Below are 20936 nucleotides of genomic sequence, written 5' to 3' on the forward strand. Positions count from 1 at the left end.
CTACATGCTAAAAATGGGAAGACCACCACAAATGCATGCTCTGAAGCTATTGCAATGCCTAAAAACCACACCGGGCTTTAGTGCCTGCAATACAGCCACACATGGAATGGGAAAATGCAAATGGACCACCAAAGATGGGTCATTACCTGCTGCTTGCCTGTCCTACCGTTATTACACTAGCTCTTTATTCTTCACAGATTAATATATTCAGAAAAAAATGGAATTTAAATGTTATATTCAAACCTTAGATCAGATATGGCAAAAAGCATGTATTGTTCCTCCAGAAATATACAGTAATGCTAAACATTGTTCTTCATGCCTTTTCTCAGTACTTTTTCACTTGATGCTAGTAGACAGATTAGCAGCTGTAACAGTTTTAAAAAAAACTGTAAAAAAAACTGTAACAGTTTTCTTTGTAGCATACGGATTAAAGAATTCCAGTAGGGAACTGCTGATTATCAATATTTGCAAGAGAAGCAATTCCAACATATGATTTTTTTTCATTAGTATTTTGTAATGTATTGCACTAGTTCCATATTACTTTTAAATCACCATCAAAAGTGACAACTTTAATTAGATTTTCTAAATATACAGAAGACAGAGGGAGGCATCTGAGAGCCAAGCACATTATATATTTTCCAGATGATCAATCTGATTCAATCTGTGCCAGCAAATGGAACAATACTTTATACATAACTGAACGCTCATGCAATTTTTGAAGTATGTTGTATGCACCATTTTATCCTCAGTGAACTGTACTTGTATGTGTGATTATTCAGGGAGTACTGAAAGGGCAAACTCCTATGGAGAATGATCTCCTGAGTGAAGCTGCTATTTCCTCTTACTGTAAAACATAAGTATTTGACAGGTCGTGTGCTTTGGAGTTTTTACAAGTGAGGGCTGGCCTGAGTCTGTGGAAGGTAGCAGAACCTTTCTGGGATCCTGTGCATAGATCTCAAAAACTCAACACAAAAACAAAGAGGTGCCACAAATGTCAGCCCAGAACTACCTACAGCTCTTTCAGTTTCTCCCCTCTGGTAGTTGCATCTGTGTGCACATTAAAAGGATCCTATTTCAGGGTCACATCTGAGTCTCTCTGGAAAGGAGTAAGAGTGAGAAAACAAAAAAAAAACAGTGGTCTTTGCAAGCAGAAGCAAAACTCACAAGTTGGGGAAACTACCAGTGAAAGCGTTGGGGAACAACTGCTCCTAAGGGCTCAAGTATCACTCTGAAGAGGGTCACAGAACAGGGCTTAAGCTGTCGGACTGGCATCAAAGAACCACTGGCTCAGAAATGACAGAGCCCTAATGTGATGTCTGCGCCTCCTGAATCCACAAGAAAAGAACCCGAAGTCATTTTTCTCCAGGTGTACATTTTAGTACTGTATTTCAATGTAACCTTCAGACACACTGAAACTAAATATATTTTGGAGGAAAACAAACACATTTCTCATAATTACTTTATTTGTCCATATAGTTTAATGTTAAAGATGATCATTAGCACTTAAGAGTCAAAAAGAGCACTGTGTTAGTCTTCAGAGCCAACACAACCCATTCTTTTTGTGTTTATACTTATTTTACACACTTTTTCCTCAGTTCCTGAAAGGGAAATATATGTATCTATTCAGCCTTTGTAACACATTTGAGAACTGAACCTTTTTATCACAAGTACAACTAAAACTGTAAGATGGGTGTTGAGTGTATTTTCTTTTTACATTAGTTCTTTACACGCATTAAGCAGCAGATCTATTCAGACTGTCAAAACCCAGTCATTCAGACAGCGTTAAGATGGGAGTCTTGGTTTGTGCACTGGTTTATTCTTTTTAAACAAACCTGGTAAACAGTTGACTTTAGCACCCTGAATTATTCTTAGCAGCTGCTAAGAGTACACTGATGCTAGATCGTACAGGCTGTTACCTGAAAACCCAAGCATATGAAAGTAATGCACAAAGCCTTAAACGCTGGTAAACGGCCAGGAGAAACAAGCAGCAGTTACACAAACCGAAAGGTCCAAGGGGACACTATGACAGCAGTGTCATGACAATTCATCTCAGAACTGTAAAAACAAACCCCTTTAACCTTCTTTTCCTGCGGAGTGTTTGAATTGCAGAAGGCTGAACATATTTTCTCTTAAAGCTGTAAAATTACAATTCCTGTATTTTGCAACAACATTAGATGTTGAAAAAGGAAGCAGCATCTTTTGCCTTATCTGTCATTAAGTGGTACGCTTTCACGGGCAACTTTTATGAATTACCAGTATCCATGAACAACAAAAGTATAAGGATTGTGATAGGATAGAAAACATTCTTTGCAATAGCTTAAGTGCAGTAAGAAAATCATGCATTTGCTTCATTAGGGTAAAGACCTCAGCTCTGTATTTTTCCAAAGCAAGCATTTATTCCTTCAAATTATTTTTCATATTGGACTAAAGAATTCAGTACAGGGTTTTTTTCACAGAAAAAAATGTTGACAGTTGTAATGAAGTATTATCTAAAGTGACATTTTATTCTTGCATCTCCTGAAATACATCCATTTCTCTCAAAACAGTATTAATCAATTAACAAAAGAAAATGGACACCAAAATGTTTTGGTAGTTTGTGTAACATGCTCTCTCACCAACTGCATACAAGTCTATCCCTGAAACAAATCTCTATCACAAGAAACTTCTATCTTTTCCCTTTACCCACTGCATCTTTTCTTACATTGAATTACAGACAAAAGTGCAACTTACTGCATCAAATGTTCAAACATATTCAGAATATGTTTGCAGCATGCAGGCAAGAATCTGCAGGAGCTGCCTGCAAGCAATTTACTACAAACTCAAACATGTTCTCTACATCTAGTACCTGCAGTTGGCTGACATCCCTAAAGCAGTTATTCAGTTGTTCCAGAAAATTCTGAAACATGGTCTGTATAAGCTTGCGGAATAACATAGTTTGTCAAGGAAGCTGCTGATATTGTCAGTATTCTTCAAGGCAAAGGGCCAGAAAGCAGTGTTGGGAATTTTAGCTTAGTAATTGCAAATAATAATCTTTTTCGTTTTTTTTTTTTTTTGTTTTGGTTTTGGTTTTTTTTTTTTTTTTTTTTGTTGTTGTTTTTTCAAGCACAAGTTAAACAACCTATTTCAGATACCCGCTGCCTTTCTGCTTCTTGCCAATTGCTGGGCATGATGCTCAGTCTTGCCTAACCCAACTACTGCTGCTTACTTGCATGACCACCCCAGCTGATCCAGTCTCTATATGTCACTTACCGATACTGGTTTCTTGTGAGGCTGTAGGCTTGAACCAGAAAGAACCTCGCAGGAGCACAAATACATGGATGAAAAGAGTATGCTGCAAAAATGATAATGCCTGTCATACAGAAAAATGACAGGATGGGTTTGTGCTCTCTAGGAGTCTAAACCCAGTAAAGTGGAGAGCATTTCTTCATTTGTAGACAGTCAGTAAGTGGTTCACCTCAGATTCCTACTAGAAGCCCATGACAATTAGTCACAAGCTATTTTCACCCTGCATGTGGCACAGATTTCTGTATCACCTAGCATCAGTGAGATTAGTTTTGACATAAATTAGGGTTACAAAGTTTGTTAGTCTTGATGCAAATTTTTATATAAGCCACATATTTTTCACTTTTGCTTAAGAAAGCAGCAAACTACAAGCAGTCATTTTAGCACTCAGTTTACTAGAAATCTCCAGAAATATCAGAAAATACTCTGCTGTAAAGCAGATTGCTTGCTGTCATGGAACAGAGAGGAAGAAAACCATTCTCTTTGATTCTTATGTATGAATCACTTCAGGTTTACAAGCAAACATAACCATGTAAGAAATTAATATAAAAACATAAAGATGCAATATTTTCTTTGCCATAAATTGCTACATACTCTTCAGTGACTGTAGGTACTCTGGTTATCCAACTTAGACTCTTAAGATACACTTTCTCTTTCAGCTGAAGAGCAAATATTAAGTCACTTTTTTTTCCTGTAAAGCACAATACTGTAAATGGACAGTAGTAAAGAATAAATAGAAATTTTAGATAAAAAATTTATTACTGCAAAATAACAAAACTAGATTTCCTTTCTAAAATTATTTGTATGACTTATCAGTACAGTAGACTTGGCAGGAGAATCCAGCTTCTATTTACATGTATCTGTTTCGAATATACTCTCTGTACATGAGGAAGTCATCTTTTCCCAGGGGTTGCATGTTTCCTCTTCCAGCCTGAATGTGTGCATGAAAAATCTCTGTTGATTTCCTATCAGCTCTTGGAGGCTGGACTTCATAAATATTGTCTTGAGAAAAGGAGGAGATGGGTATACTGGAAAAAAAAAAGCAAAAAAAAACAAAACATGTAGAATATTTGGAACTTCAGGTAAAAAATTTCCACAGAGAGAGAAAAGTATTTATTTTCCTTGAAATATATATGAGAGTCAATGAAAGGGCAACTTCCCACTAGAGATAATTCATTTACCTAGATTTTTATCACTACTGAAGACCTGATAAGACCTAGCTTTCCAAGTAGGGTAATTAGGTAAGTTGTCACTAATCACACCACAGAATACTTTCTCACTTCCCTCTGCTTTGCCCTCATTTCTTCATCCTTCCTCAGATCTACTATGGTTAGTAAGTACCCAAGCTGAAACAGATCTGTGTCATGCATTATAGCAGATAATAGAAAAACTTTATTGAGCTATCCACTTAGCAGCAATTATAACAAACAAATGATTCTACTTTGAACCAACATATAGAAAGGATTTATCAGGTAAGAAATTTCCATCTAACTATCAGGAAACAGACAACTTATTACTAGAAACAGCACTCTCTACATTGGGACTACTGGTAAAATTTATGAAAATATTTTTTAAAATAGCTTCTTACAATAAATACCATCTCTGAATCCTCATATTTAAACCTACTCATGAGAAATACATGGTTTGAAAGTTTACAAGAACCTGAGTTTGTCAGATGTTTTCTAAACACTATTGTCAGACTCATAAGGTAGAAGCTGGTCTTTTAACTGTAACTCTTGAAAACTGCATAGCCAGCAGGTCAAGAAAAGTGATTGCTTCTCTCTATTCAGGGCTTGAGGGACCATATCGGGAGCGTTGTGCCCACTTCGGGGTCTCCAGTACAATACTGACAATGAAACATTTGGACAAGTCCAGCAAATGTTACCAAGATGATTAGAGAGCTAGAGCACATGGCATACGGAGAGAGACTGCAAGAGCTGGGTTTGTCCAGCCCGGAGAAGAGAAGCTACAGGGGACCTTACTGTCAACTGCAACTACCCAGTGGGAGAGTGTCTGTGTGGAGCCAGACTCTGCTCGGAGTGCGCGATGAAAAGACAAATTTCAAAATGGGACTGCAACATGGGATATTCTGATTAGATACAAGGGAACTTTTTCCACTATGAGGGTTGCCAATCACTGTTGTTGCTCAGAAAGGCTGTGGGACCTCCCTCCCTAAGGATATTCAACAGTCAAGTGTATGTAGCCCTGAACAACCTCATCTAATCTGATCCTCCTCTGAGCAGGGGACTGGCTCAGATGATCTCCAGGGTCCTTTCCAGTTTTTAATATTCTATGGTTCTAAGCCAGACTCTTCAATAGCAATGTGTTCTCCGCAACCAACTGCAAGGTACCAGAAAAACTACTTATACCCAATATATAACAAATGAATAAACATTAGAAGTATCTGTGTAGTAAGTAATTTTCATTTTAAAGCACTTCAGCTAATGTGCAAACTGTATTCATAAATATAGTATCCACATTTCCCAGCAATATTTTAGTAATTTATTTATAAAATACTCCCAGTAGTTGAACAGTACAGATGTTTTACATGTGTGATAGCAGATCAGTCTGGATTCTACAACAGAACATTCAATGACTAATGCAATGGCATATGAAGATAATCTATGCATTAAGTTTTCCTTCTGTCGATACTATTTGATTTAGAAAAAAATCAAAGTTTGAAATTCACTCCAAGAAAAAATACTGACAGAATTATGATTATCTATAAGAGTGGATGCAAAATGCTAAACAGGAGAAATAAATAATTTCTCAGTTATGAAAAAAAGTGATATAAATGTTTTAAAAGTTCTCTAAATTATCAGTTTCATACATTTTTAGCTTGTATTTCAGATGGAGAAGCTAATTTACTTTCTAGATAGCTATTAAAATACTGCTGCGTTATAATCTATATAAACAAAGGTGCCTAGGTGTTCAGTTGTGATGAGTCTGTGTATATGGCTGGGGTTTTTGTTAGTGGGGGAGGGGGCTACAGCAGAGCCCCCTGTGAGAGATTTAAATTCTGGAAGACTCATTTTCCTACTACCACATACACTGAACACTTTTCTACATCAGACCATCACTTACAGGTGGACCCAAAATTTCAAGGGGCCCAGTAGCCTGTCTCATGGAGTAACTAGCAGCAATGTTTGAGGACAGGTTATTAAAACAGAACAGGTACTGAACAATCCCTTCTCCAGTATATCCTCCTGGATTTCAGCAACCAGGATTTAGGATCTACCTGAAGCAAAATTTGAAACTGGACTACTGTTTTATGAAAAGTGATTTCCAGAGGTCTTCACTAGTTTTTCTAATATCTCTGAGACTTGCAGAATCCTGTGGTAATAAGTTCCATTACTTGTGTCTGGTGTGCCACTCCTTTCATTTGTTACCATGCGCCTTGGTTGCTTGTCATTCTTACAGTGGGAGAAATGGTGAATAGTCATTCTCTCTCTGCCTCCTTCACATCACTATCAGACAACCAAGCCTCTCCTCGTATATATACTAGTTATTCTCTGATGAACCCTGTCACCTTGCCATTAGTGCAGAGTTCCAAGGTCTACTCCATCCTCTTTGATAATTCAGTGAGAACCAAAACTGCATTTAATACCTGATATTTTTTAAATTATCTTTTCATTTGACATCTACTATTTTAGCTACTGAAGATACATTTTCCATATACCTTACATAATAGTATATTGGAATAGAAGACAGTGCCAATGGCTGAAAAACAGTTAGAATGCTCTTGTTAAATATTGTATTAGCATGTGCACATAATTTGGGGCTCAAAACTTCTCAGGTAAGAAATAACAGCATCAACTTACTATCAGAGTTCACAATTTCCAAAACCAAACATTGACCAGTCCAAATGCAAAGAAGATTCAAATATTAGCATCATTGCTATATTCCACAGAAGCCAGTCATGACTCTATCTGGGTGCTCTTCAAGAGACAAGAAGTTATTTTTATGTGTGTAATCTCCTTCTTTAAAGGGAAAAAACAAGGAAGAACTGAATACTCAAACAATGCTTCTATAAATGAAATTCAGTAATAAACTTCTAGTTGCCTTATGAGCACAAACTAATGTTTGACACAGTTTCTAAATGAAGATCTCTATTAGAAATGCCAAAAGACTTGCTCCCTTACTTTACAGCCTTTTATCTTATTAAAATATGTTGGGTTTTCAATGTTTCATCACATCACGGTTCGTTAGTCTTATAAAATGACTCCAATGTGTCATCTAGTATAGTATGCCTAATATTCCACTACAACTGGAATGTAGTATATAAAATAAAAAGGTTTCCATATTAAAGTCTTATTTTTCAATTTCATATTTAAATCTGTATTTTTCCATTTTGAATAGCAACACATTCAGTTGGTTACACTTTGACTGCAATGACAGAATTACTTATACAGGTATACTATTGAATTTGAGACAATAAAATCACTGGCCACCCACAGAGTTTCGCTGCATACTTAAAAGCCAAGTTACATTTTACCAGAATGCAGACAGAAGCAACTTTATATTTATATTATATTTATTTATATTTATATCTAACTTTATATCTAGAAGCTTTAAAAGAAGATTGATATTCAAAGCACCCATAGCTTCTACAGATACTTATTTATCTAGTTTAAAGCATTCAAGCTGAGACTCTAGCAATGGTATTTGACACTAGCACACTGTAGTAACTTCTCAGTGTCACTTCGTAACACCAAAAGACATCACTCAAATGCAGCTGGTCTGCCTAGTCCACTAGCAAGCGAACTAATTAAGTAAAAGAACAAAACAAAGCCATAATACTAATTAGGATGCCTTTTCTATTTATTGCTTTGTCTCTAAATACATGACATTTCTGAAGCACTGAGTCAAAAGTCATTTCCGTAGGCATAATGGAAGCTGGTCAGCAAAGTGTATTTCATTTTGAGTATTCAGTAACTAAATCTCAATTTTCCACTTGCTTCAACATGATAAAAATATATTGAAAGAAACCACATGTTCATGCACGTCGATTTTGATTAATAACCCTGTATTAAGCTGTAACTATTTGTAGAGCGCTTGTATTATCCCATCATTTAATTAAACTCATTTGTTTAACACTATTCATGTAAAAATCTAATCTACTTAATAAGTTTAATATGTTACTATCGAGTCATGAAGGAGAGCACATTATTTATGACTTGGCTATCAGATCTCCCTAGCTCCATGGCCTCCCAATGAAAATTACATAGACAGAAACATAAACACCATGTCATGAAGGACTACACCCTTGACATGCAAAGTGCTATTACTTTCATCCCACTTGTGAGCAGGTTTCATGGTGTTATGGTTTCACCAAGAGCAGCACTGTCTCTACAGTAAAAGAAGATACAACTAAATTCTTCAGTTACCATGAGAATATGCCATGCTTTGAAGGAAAAGTGCATGGTGATGTGCTTAGCTCTCAGAAATATAGCAGTAACCAAAAAGCCGCCATATTTGTTTCAACACTGATTAGTTCCGCTCAAGTCCCTAAAGTATATCTAAAGGAGGAGACAAAATGTACTCTGCTGCCTTTTTTGAATCCTAAGCAAATATATCTGACTTACAAAACTCTGGAAAATCTGGAATTTTGGTTTGGGTTTCCACCCCCATAAACAGTATCCCTTTAAATTGCTTGCTGTGCTCTTCAAAAAGCCTTCAGCAGCATTTTCCTTCCTTAGACACCAACACCTCCATACAACAAAGTTTCAGTCATATTCTTTCTAAGTGGAGAGGACTGAAAACCAGAAAGCCTCCTCAGAAGCTTCTTTTCAGTATTTCTACAACATCAATTCAAGTTCATAAATATCACTGATGTAAAAGTAAGAAATATTTCTTTTTGTATTGGCTTTACATATTTGATAAAAATGGCCACAAGGTTTAAGGTTGTTTGTTTAAGATCTAAAAAGGATATTAAAAAAAGTATTTACTTGAAAAGTGTGGAAATGACAGCAACTAACCTAAGCCTAAATTATACCTCACTGCTGGTGAGAAACTGAAGTTTTAGATTGAGTACTTCATCTTACTATGAAAAGGACAGGAGCTTAATTGCATTTGTATCTAGAAGGAACTACTGAAGAATCAAATTTGCCAGATTTTTTTTCAATTTAAAATGCATCTAACATCAAATTAACTCAAGTTAGCATAATTTTTCAATTTCTTCAAGTACTCCTTGGGAAACAAGGAAATATGCAGTCCAACCAGTGCAAGATGTGCCTCAGCTGCTGTTACTGAAAACCCTCTCTCTCGACCTAATCTTGAGTATAGTATGTTCAAGCTATTTTATCTCTAAGAATTTAGTATTCTCCAAGGATATTCCTGGCTCAGAACATCAATTCAAACTCAGTAAGAGAAAGCTTCCCTGTTCCAGAATTGAACAACATGCCTTTAAAGAATGGCTACATTTATGGCTTTTCTTGAAAGATCAATCCGTCATCATCCAAACAGTATAGAAACTTTTTTAAAAAGTTGCAGAACAAAAGCTGAAGAAATTTTTTAATCTGTATAAAGATACACTTTCAGAAAAAAAAAAAAATTAACTACTCTAAGATACCCTCTTTCATCTCAGATCTGTGCAGAAGAGCATGTTTGGTAGAACTGGCAGAGAAAGACGATCTACTTGACTTCAAGAGGAGGAGTGACAGGAGGCACAGATTTGTGTGCTCTATGTCTTTTACACTTTCACTATTCAGAAACACATGGAAATTACACTTGAGAGAGGAGAAAAATGAACATCTGACTACCCAAAACCCACCAGAACCATGTGTATAGACTCTTTTTAGTGTGTTCATTTTACAGCATAGCATGGGGAATAATTTACTCTACTTTAAGGGAGCAAGAAAGGAATTATTATCTTCTGCACTGTCAAACATGCTGGAAGATTTTACAATTACACTAAAGCAATTGCCTTTGTTCACAGGAAAAATATTCCTATTATTATAAAATAATTTCTTAATAACCATTTCCCTTCAAAACATTCAGGGTTGTGCCTTCATTTTTAAAAAGTTTTACAGTTTACCAACTTAACTTACTATTTTAATACCCATCAGATATATTTTATTATAAAACTACAGGCACATTCACCTTCACAGTGTAAGCTTATTGATGATGAACCATCATCACTTAAAATGTATATAATACTAAATGGCTAAGCACTGATATTAAGCAGTATTGTCTCATAGACAATATTAAATCTGTTTCATGTTATTCTGCTCCCTCAGCCCCACTGAGACACCCTAGTCACTATCCCTACCTGAGTAGGTGCTATGTGCAAACTTCGCTTACTTCATCAGCACAGAGGGAATGGACTAGAGTCAGTGCAGAAAACAAAGGTGAGGCTTCTGTAAATCAATGGATTGCAGTAAAGGTCTGCAGTTCTATGGAGTGGCCGTGCTGTTGGGTAAGAGATCATGTACCCAAAAGACAAAAGTAAATAAAAACTTGCCTTGGTAAAACTTTAAGCTGCCTACGATACACGAAGATGTCAACTGGGCAGTTGGGAGTTGATCATCTAAATTCCAAGACCTGCTTCAATAACAGTATATCTGGATAATATCATGACCATTTTTTATATGATTACTAAGAAAAGATTCAAATCATCTAGCTGATCACTAAAGGCCATTCTTGTACATTAATAATCAATCCATAATCACATATATTCCTTATTTCAGTACAAATTAAACATGAGCACCTATTGTAATTTTAATGTTATTTTTCATAGTAATTGAGAGCTACCCTATTCGCAACAGAATACATCAAAATTATTCCACATGGCAGTTATCTCTGGAGAGCAATACTCTTACCATCCAACCACAATTGGCGTTGTTGAATATGGCTCTCATACTAATTTTCTGGGATTATTCAGGTGTTTAATTGACAAAAAGCACTTGGATATTGACCTTACCTTACAACCTACCATTAACTACTTATCTGTTTGGAACAAGATGCAAAATGTATCTATTGTAACAAATGAACTGTTTAAAAAAATGCCTCATCAGCTCAAAGTATATGAAAAATGCATAGAACCAATATGTAACAAAAAACAGACAACAAAAAAAAAAAACAAGAAGATACTTCTAAGGAAAATGTAGCAGACTAATTGTTAAAATAACATCTATGCAAGATTCAAGGTGCTCTTTTCTTCAGTTAAAACACCCTGCATACTGATTAAAAACAGTATAGATCCTCTGACTTCAGTGACACAGATGGGCATTGAGTGCACAAAACAAAATAGAAATCAATTCTCACTTTACCCTACTCTCTCCAGCACCTGGCCACTCACCAGAAAAATAAAAATATCCCATTTGACCTCTCAAGGCTCCTCAACTGTTCACTAAAACAAATACAGGGCATTCATAGCCTTCTCGGAACAAATAAATTAAGATAACTGTACACTAAAGACTGGGTTGCAACTTTGATTTTTTTTTTAATGATGAATATGCAGGTCAACCAATCCCTTTCAAAAGCAATCACAGGGAGAAGAAATTGCCTTTTAAAGTCAGTAGTTTCAGCATTTTGTGTTGTGATAACCCATGACTGCTAAGAATTTTGAATACAAAAATCTTGGCAGTACAAAAACTGAAAAAAAAAAAAAAAAAAAAAACAACACTACCACCACCACCCCCAAACCCAACAAAAAAAAAACAAACAAAAAAACCAATGCACTTTTTAAAAAAATTACAAGGGAGAAGCATGAACCTAATTTTTCATGTTATGCATTGAATCCCCTTATGTAGCAAAAGCAACAGAAGTATGACTCTCAAACAATTTAACATCAAATTTACCTGATGATTTTTCAGGTCTAACGATAAAAGCAAAAAGAAATAGGCTACAGCAAAAAAGAAAAACAGTACTTACAAATTTATAACCCTATCCAAATGGTGTTTTGAGGAAAATTGCTGGCTGCTCTTGTCTTGTTTATGCTGACTCTGTCCCAGCTGAACAAACCTGTGAAAAGCATTAGATAGAATAATTCAAAAGAAGCAAAAGAACTATCCCCCAAAATTCAGCAAATGAAAGAAAATGACATGAAAAAAATGAGTCTTTAAGTCATGTTATATACATCACTGATCATGAACTATTACCTCTCTGGTAAATGAGAGAGATTTTTAAAACTTTGCAGGGGGTGCATGTGAGAACTCAGCAGCTTCTTTTAACTTTAAAAAGATTTCCCTATTTATTGCTGCCAGCTAGTATGTCATGGGATAGAAACAGGCCTCTGCTCCTACAAAACAGGCAGCCTGCTACAGTCAGCTTCCTATGTCTTCTTCAAAGCAATCAGTCAGATGAATAGCCTATGGGAGAAATCAACAAAAGAGATAAAAATTCTCTCATGTTTCAGATTTAAGTAAGTCCTCAGCCAAATTCAATCTAGTTTAGTCAGCTGAAATGCTGTTAGTCCAGATCACTTATTTACAAGCACAACCTTTTGGGAGAATTCTCCCATCTCCAAATATTTGCTGGAAGTTGGAAAATACTGTTGTAACTTTTTTCTTGGCAATGAACTGGAGCAAAATTAAAAAAAAAAAAAAAAAAAAATTACTAATCTTATTCACTTAGTCTAAGAAGAAAAATACGAGAATTTCAAATATATGTATATGTAGTTATCTCACACTCGAACTCAATTTGTTCACTCTCCAACACATCTGTGCTACTGAAAACAGAAGTAAATGTTAGTTGTGATATAATAGTTTAATTTTCTGAGGCGGAGGGTTTTTCTTAATAGTTAGCTTCCATTTAGCTTAAAAATAGTCTTACTAGTCTATTTCAGAAATATTTACTACATTGTAATGGTGAGCAATTAACAGTGAAAAAGCAATTGCATGGAAGAATGTACAGAAGACAAAGGAACAATACATTCCTAAACAACTTATTGTGGCTTTTCTTTCTGCTCCATTCAGATTCTGTACTGTAAAAACAAAAGCCTCAGAAACATGTGACATCACTTCGGATGTTGAAGGAATAAATACTTACATTTCTAAATAAGAGAATTGTAAATGGAAATAAAGATAATTAAGATCTTCTCGTGCAGGAGCTTGCTATTGAAACTAAATAAAGGCAAACTATTTGAATGAATTTCTTCAAATTATGTAATATTCTGAAACAAATGAGGCCTAAATTAACACAAGGAAGTTACCAGGCATCAGTAAGATACCATGCAGAGTTGATCTGCAGTATACATCCTCAAATTATTTGAGGAACCTCCTATCCCTTCCAAACTCAACCAATCTGTGCTTCTATGATTACTATTTTGATGAGAATTAATACAAGTTATCCCAGCCATCAGTGAAAATGGGCTGAACAGATTACTTTTGATTTGCATATAGACTCAATACAGATCAGTTAACATAAAGTAACTTAACTTGAGGTACTTTAAATCTGTGAGTTCCTGATGCTAATAAAGAAAAAATTAGGTAACTTGTCCAATGATGTCAAGTAGAGTCAGGATCTTACATCTCCATTTCCCTTATTACAATAATACAAAAAGACTTGAAGTGAGAACTGTAATCATACCATTAAATAAATTGCTGCTATTCTCAAATTATGTACATTGTAATAAAGGATGTCAGTAAAATCTATACTTTCCACATAAATCAGTACATCAGACCATAAATAACACTATGTCTTGTTTGCTAAAAGAGGTAAGGAATTTGTAATTGTTATATTTTTAAAACCTGCATTACTTGAGGGAAATTAAATAAATGCAACATTTTTTTTGTCTTGAAAAGGATATGACTAGGGAGTTTCAAAGCCCCCATGGAGTTTACAGTGCTACTGTAACATTATACTGAATATTAGTCCAGCCTGGAAAATTATAAAATGGGAAGTAGCTGCAATTCTGGATGTTATCACAGCACTGTACCTCTGCACGAAGTGACTCGTAGTAGACACCAGCTCACACTGGGCCATTTGCAAAACAACAATAACAATTCGGTATACCAAAGGGTAATTGTCAGTGGTTAAAATACAGTACCAAAGTCAAAGGCATAGGTGAAGTAAAAATTTCAGAGATGGTGAGAAATATCCTCCTGCTATTCAAGTGTACTATCTTCAAATTACTCGGCATGTAGGAAATAGGTAGAAATGGGAATTTCAAAGAACTGAAGAGTGCAAGAGAAGTAGCTACCCCTAAAGAAAAATTAACAGAAAAAGACTTTTAAATAAAAAGAAAAAAAATGCTTTGAGAGGATTAATGAACTAAGTCAGGATTAACCAACACATATCGCCAAATGAGAAGACATCATAGTGAATTAAAACTTCCCTCACAAATTGAAAAGGTTTCAAATATAACAGGGTAATCACTGCTATTACACATTAGAAAATAAAACCAAATGCACACAAGTCCATTTCAATGCATGCCTCGTAAGTATTCACTTCAATATACACAGTGTTTTTCTGAGATGACGTGTAGTTTTCTTACACCCTTTTTCTCAAACTCCATTAATTCTACATTCTAAGCAGGTGTTTGAAACATAGGTTTATTAAGCAAATGTAATTGGTTTGGACTCCTGCTGTCTTGCATAAGCAATCAGTCTCTTAGCAACAGCCTGTAAGAACTAAGAGGGTCTCCAATTTGGATCTAAATTTCTCCAACTGATCTCCAGTACTGAATTCCCATTATTGTGACTAGTTTTCAAAGAAAAAGATTGCAGTTCAGACAAGAATCTCCTCCATCAGGGAACTAAGTAACTTTTCAGTTCAGTTCTCATTCATCTATAACTGAAATTATTCTAGTTCAGTTTTGGTTCAAGTTAAAAAAAAATTCAAAGAGTTCAAATTAATTTCTGATTTAAGAAAAAATATTTTAACTAGTTTCTTTTCGCCTTCAGTGTTATTCTGCAATACTGAGGAGAGTATTTGAGAACAACAGCATAAGTACACATTTTTTTAACAACGGCAACACATAGCCAGTGCTCTATATGGGGTTATGGCATTTCAGAAACAGAATTCCTGATACAATGGGAGTCACTGCCTTTTGCTGGAGAAGCATACCATTAATTTACTGACTGCTCTTGGGGAGCTGACAGTTCAGGGCTCCTGCAGGAGTGGTGACAACTGTCTTATAGAGGATAAAAGTCCAAGTTACCCTTGAATAAAAGCAGAAGTCTGTGCATAGTTGGAGCTAGGAGGTGACACCTTGAGGCTTGCCCACCAAGTCTTACCTCCCACTGCTCAGAGCTCCTAAGGAGAGCCCCGAGGTGCTGTGCAGCATGTTGCCTCGCACTCTAGCAGTTTACCTCAAAGTGCAGGAACTGAGTGGGAACTTGCTGGACCACCTAAGGCGCTGTATTTTGTCTTGCACTATGCTGTATCTTACTCATTTCCTGTACATATGGTTTGAATTCAAAAAACTTTTATTAAGAACAGGTGGCAGTATGATGCTGTTCAAAATGCAGTGTGGAAGAGCACATCATTACACACACTGCACTTAGCGCTGAGCATACATATACACACACATGAACTCCCATGCCATGTATATTTGCATGTCGTTATTTCATGATTCTCCAATAATGTCAAGAGCCAAACTGACTTCTCCCTCTCCTGAAACTTACAGTACAAATACATGTCACTTAGCTATCCATGCTTCTACACTGTGAGTTATCCTGACCTCTTTTCTCAACTCTTCTCCTCATAGTCTTTACTGGACTTAGTAATGGTCTCAAGGTCTCCCTATAAAATCCACAATTTCTTATGTCAAGCTCAAAAGGCCAAGATGTTTCAAGAAAAAGTCTGGGTATTATTCAGAGAAATAATTTTCCTTGAACATCAAAAGGCATACAGCTATTTAAATTTGAGTAAAAGGTAACAGTTAACACATATCTCTAATGTTAAAAAAAGAACTAACTTCTGGGTTTTGTATGTATTTTTATAGAAGAGGCTATTTCACGTATGACTGATTTGAATTAGTTTAATTCAACATTTGACAAATGCAAAAAAATCACAGCTTAGAACCACGGAACCACTCCTAATATGGAATTTGCTTATTAATTTCTAGGACTATGGTAAGTGACAAGTATTTCTATTGAAGCACCTTTCATTTGATTTAAGTTCCAAATTTTGCATTCAGAGACATCTACATAACTTCCACTGAAATCAGAGTTGACACAGACATCTGAAAACAGTTTGATTTTAAAAACAGAATTGTACATATATCCAAATAGCTCCCAAATTTATAATTTAAATAAGTTTAATCAAAGACAGCACTTTGATAAGCTGTATTTAACTAGCTCCAATTATCTTTTACTCATTACCACTGGGAATTTATCTCACCTAGTGTATATTGTGAGATCATCTTCTGAAGGAACATCTGAAAGATTGACTCCATATACATCTTTTGTTGATTGCACTACATTCTGGAACATAAGAAAAAAGATTCAGACTAAGGATACCATAACAACACCCAAAGAAAAGTTTGCTTTCAAGCAAAGAATTCTTTCTAAATCTGCAAATAATTTTAGAAGTGCAGGTAAAACCAAACAAGTTTCTCATATACACAGTAATCTTAGCTTGTGCATGTTGTCTTTTTTTTTTAAATAAAAATAATTTATTGAAAATATTCTTTAAAGACATTTGTTCAACAAGTAAAGGAAAAGATTCTTAAAAGATAACATCAGATAAAACAACTTATTAGGAAAATATACTTATAGAACATATAATGGTGTATTAAATTCTGTTCTGTGTTGAAATTTAATATAGAATAAATCATATTAGTTCAGAACATACTCCCACTTCCTTTCACATTTCCTGCAGTCAATTCTGAAATAATTACAAACTTAAGATCGAACAAAACTATTTTTATTTTATACATTACACAATCATGTCAGCCAACTATTACAAGGAGCCAGTGCACATACATTACTTCACTATGTCAAATGATTCAGTGTTAAACTGAGGGGGTTTACTGACAAGACACGTGTGGCTCCAAGTAAGTTGACTATAAAAATAGTTTTCTTTTAATTCAAAAAGATCCAAAATCAAAGAACAATTTTGGAAAGTTGCACAGAAGTACAAAAGCATTTTATTACTAACTTCTGTGAGATATGAATAGAAAGGAACTAGCTGTTTGAGTTCCCCAGTCCCATAATGATACAATTTTTCCTCTACTGTACAGTTGCAGATGTAAGAAACACCAAAATTCAACTCCCTCACCAAACATCCAATCACTCTGGAATAATCATAGTTAATCAAGAATGCACCTAAAAATAAAAGCTTACAAACATAAACTCTTTAATACACAAAAATTCCCCACACTACTGTTTTTAACCTAAACTTCTAGTATTTTTGAACAATACTATACACAATCTATATTCACAAATGAGAAAACAGTACAGTGCAGACTGGTTAGAGTGCTAGTAAGCTGTCAGTTTAGCTAATGGAGACATAATATGGAATATCTGTAAGTTTAGGGTTTTAAGTGCATTCTTCATTAAAGTATCTTTTTTAAGTTAACTTGAGAAAAAAAAAGAAAAAAGTATCTGAAACATTTCTATGGCTTACCAGTTCTAGAAAACAGACACTTATTTAATCAACTAGATTATCACCTTTTTCAGTCATAGCTGTTTTGTTTCTTGTTACATTATTCAGTTCAGCCATCAAGTTTTGAAACCCTCTGTTACAGTAGTTCTTTTTAAACTTTTTAACCACATGTGTACACACAACAAATAATTGCCACTGCCAGAAAAAATAATTCCAAAACATTTATTGAAAAGTCTATATGTGATGCTCTCCTTAGCCTCATAATGTAAAAACAACACTTCACAAGCTACATGAAGATAATCTGGTAAACACATTAAAATCTAATACCTAACAGTCTACTAATTTTTATGTTTGGTTTCTGAACAGAAAGTTTGCATAAACATAATGCACTCAAAAATAGTCTACCTAAAAGCAGCTTTTACTTCTGAGGAGAATAAACAAATTTACAACAGGCAAGCAGACATTAACGATAAACACAAGTTAATTGCTAACACAGCAATCCAGCAAAATTGAATAGGTAATCCTTTTTACCACTGCAATTTTAATAAGCGATGACACAAATTAACACCACAACTTACGACTAAAACTCACAAAAAGGTGCTAATAAAATGGAAAATATTTCTTCATGTGCATTACTAAAAGGATCAAAATAGCTCACCCATTTTTAAGCCATTAAAATTCAGTCCTATCTTAAATAATATTTTGTGTTTATGCATCTTTCATTTAAGCATCTTAAAAATCTAAAAAAAAGTATCTTAGGTCTGAGTGTTGAAGTGTGTTCAATACACAGATGGAAAAATCAATATGAGGCAACTGCAATGGTAAGAAACAAGAACAAAAATTCAGGTTGGATTTCTGTTAAATAAAAAATCTAGAAACAATCTAACTTGATGGAAAACAGGTACTCTATTATTCAGAGACAATGGAAATTTTTCAGATCAAATATCTTGCATAAACAGCAATAAATGCACTTACACTGGCACAACAGTTAATCCACATTGTCCAAAATTAATACCACACTAATTCATAGTTATTTTACTGAAAATGTTTCATTAATGTTAGGAAGAAGACTGTGTTGTACAGAAGACTGAAAGTCCATTATCTGAGAACACACAACCCTTGGCTAAAGACAGAATGGAATGAAAGTTTGAGTCGTAGCAGAAAAAAAGGCTGTTTTATTCTCTGTTGCCTATCAGGCACTGCATTTTATACTGACAAAGCTCATAAATACTAAAGTTTCTTCAAAAGTGATAATGTGTACAAGCACAACACTGTACACATTTAAATCAGCTGTGACTTAAAAAAAAAAAAAAAACATCCTAAGATAACCAAAGCCACCAAAACAACATAAGTATTTTCCAAATTTGTATAATCTGAATTAGCATATCCTTTTGCTAAGACATTTTCAATTGTACCCAAAATGGATATCTACAAGAAATAATTTGAAGAAAAGTTACATGAATTAATAAAATAGGTATTTCCATACTAGTTCATACAAATTAATATTTTCATTAAATTCACACCCAAGGGATTCCAACAGAACTGGAGTTATGCTAGCAAAAAAACCATTAATAGCATATAACTGAGAATATGCATTCTTTCCATATGACTGTGCATACACTATTCTGCCATTATCTTCAACCTTACTGGTAATAATGGCATAGGACCAATGTGACAACATTATCATGCACATTTTTGGAGTTAGCTTAATTTTTTTTTTTTTTTTTTTTTTTTGTCAGACCGTGCAATTATGAAACAGCTATTTCAAAATATTCACAAAAATCAGGTTGAAATTTAGCCAGATTGAACATTACTAAACATTAGCCAGATTTACAGTTATATCTGCCTGACCAACTGGCATCATTCAAAAGGAACAGATCTGTAATTGAAAGAGGTGGTGCTCAGGACCTCAGATCCATACTACACGTCTTTCAGGGGATTTGCTCCAGATTAGCTCTCATGGACTAAATGTTGATTAGGTAGGTAGATCAGGTACATTCCTGGAGAAGCAACTCCCAGTTTAGCTTCATGCAAAAAGGAATCCCATTTGCATGGTCCAAGACCACCTCATGATGCGAGCCAGAGCATGGTAAGGGACAATGATCAGAAGTGCACTACTGCTCTGAATTAACACACTAACATAGATATATTTTCTGGTTTACGTAGTGGACTACACCTGACCTGAGTACGTTTCATATGCCATAGGTTTCAAACAGTAATTTTCATTTTTTGAAAAATGTTATTTCCATTGTGTTTCACTATTACACAACAAAAAAAAATAGCAAAGTTTTATAAGCAGTTGTGCTAATCTACACGAAGAAATTACACTGGAGACCTTTTTCACTTAATTTCTCAGTGCTTTACTTCTGAATGTTCTGTAACATTTACTGGTGTTTTTTTAGGAAATGTGAATTTAAATCCATGATTAGGTTTCTCGCCTGCCACAATAATTTCTTACCTCTGTGATTTTTGTACTGTCTCCTGTATCAGTCACCTTTACTGGAGTTGAACGTTGAGAAACAGCACCTTCATCTTCTTTGTCTGTCCCAGAATCATCTTCAGAACTACTTGACACTGCTTCCTCACTTGGGGGTGGAGGAGCACTAGCAGCTGTTTTGCGCTGCAGCACCGTCTCTTCTCTGTTACTTTTGCTCCTATTATGAAAGGCAGTGTGTATTTATGAAATCAGTGAGATATTAACAAGTATTTTTATTTCCTAATTTTGGTTACAGTCTTAGCAGGGGAAATGAGTTCTGTTCTCTGGAGCAATTTGTTGCTTATCTTTTGAATTTCCCAACTGATTTACTTTTCTTCAATATATTCTCAGTCCAGAGCATTTAAAGAGAGCTCTAAGGATTGTCAGCTTTTCTCCCCCAATTCACTGATTCTTTACTTAAACCTCTCCCACAGATTGAATGAATAAGAAGGCATAAAAATTCACTGAGACATATCATCCTTGGTTTTGATGTGGGAAAAAGTTTCACTTTCTGATTAACAACATTATCCACTCCACTAGCTTTCTTGATGTTGGGCCCAAAAAATCTTAATGTCACTTTTTTCCTTTCATTTTCTATAACTCTCCCCTCAATTCAGTTCTTTAATCAGCAACATTTCTTTATGTGGCATGTAGTTCTCACTCTAAAAATTATAGTTAATATAAA

The 20936-nt window shown here is 34.9% G+C and overlaps 1 protein-coding gene across 3 annotated transcripts in view; it reads right to left on the reverse strand.

Annotated features, from left to right (window-relative positions):
- Positions 1–1445: 1445 nt before the first annotated feature.
- FIG4 (FIG4 phosphoinositide 5-phosphatase) overlaps positions 1446–20936 on the reverse strand; it is a 69542-nt gene continuing 50051 nt past the window's right edge. For all 3 annotated transcript variants that reach the window (XM_042803428.1, XM_042803429.1, XM_033005685.2), the window contains 4 exons: positions 20234–20429; positions 16570–16652; positions 12157–12246; positions 1446–4310 (listed from right to left, as the gene is read on the reverse strand). In XM_042803428.1, coding sequence (XP_042659362.1) covers positions 4133–4310; positions 12157–12246; positions 16570–16652; positions 20234–20429 — 547 coding nt within the window. In that variant the 3' untranslated portion in view covers positions 1446–4132. The remainder of the gene's footprint in view (positions 4311–12156; positions 12247–16569; positions 16653–20233; positions 20430–20936) is intronic.

This window comes from Tyto alba, unplaced genomic scaffold (genome assembly GCF_018691265.1).
Source record: "Tyto alba isolate M040663 unplaced genomic scaffold, T.alba_DEE_v4.0 Super-Scaffold_40, whole genome shotgun sequence".
Taxonomy (NCBI): Eukaryota; Metazoa; Chordata; class Aves; order Strigiformes; family Tytonidae; genus Tyto; species Tyto alba.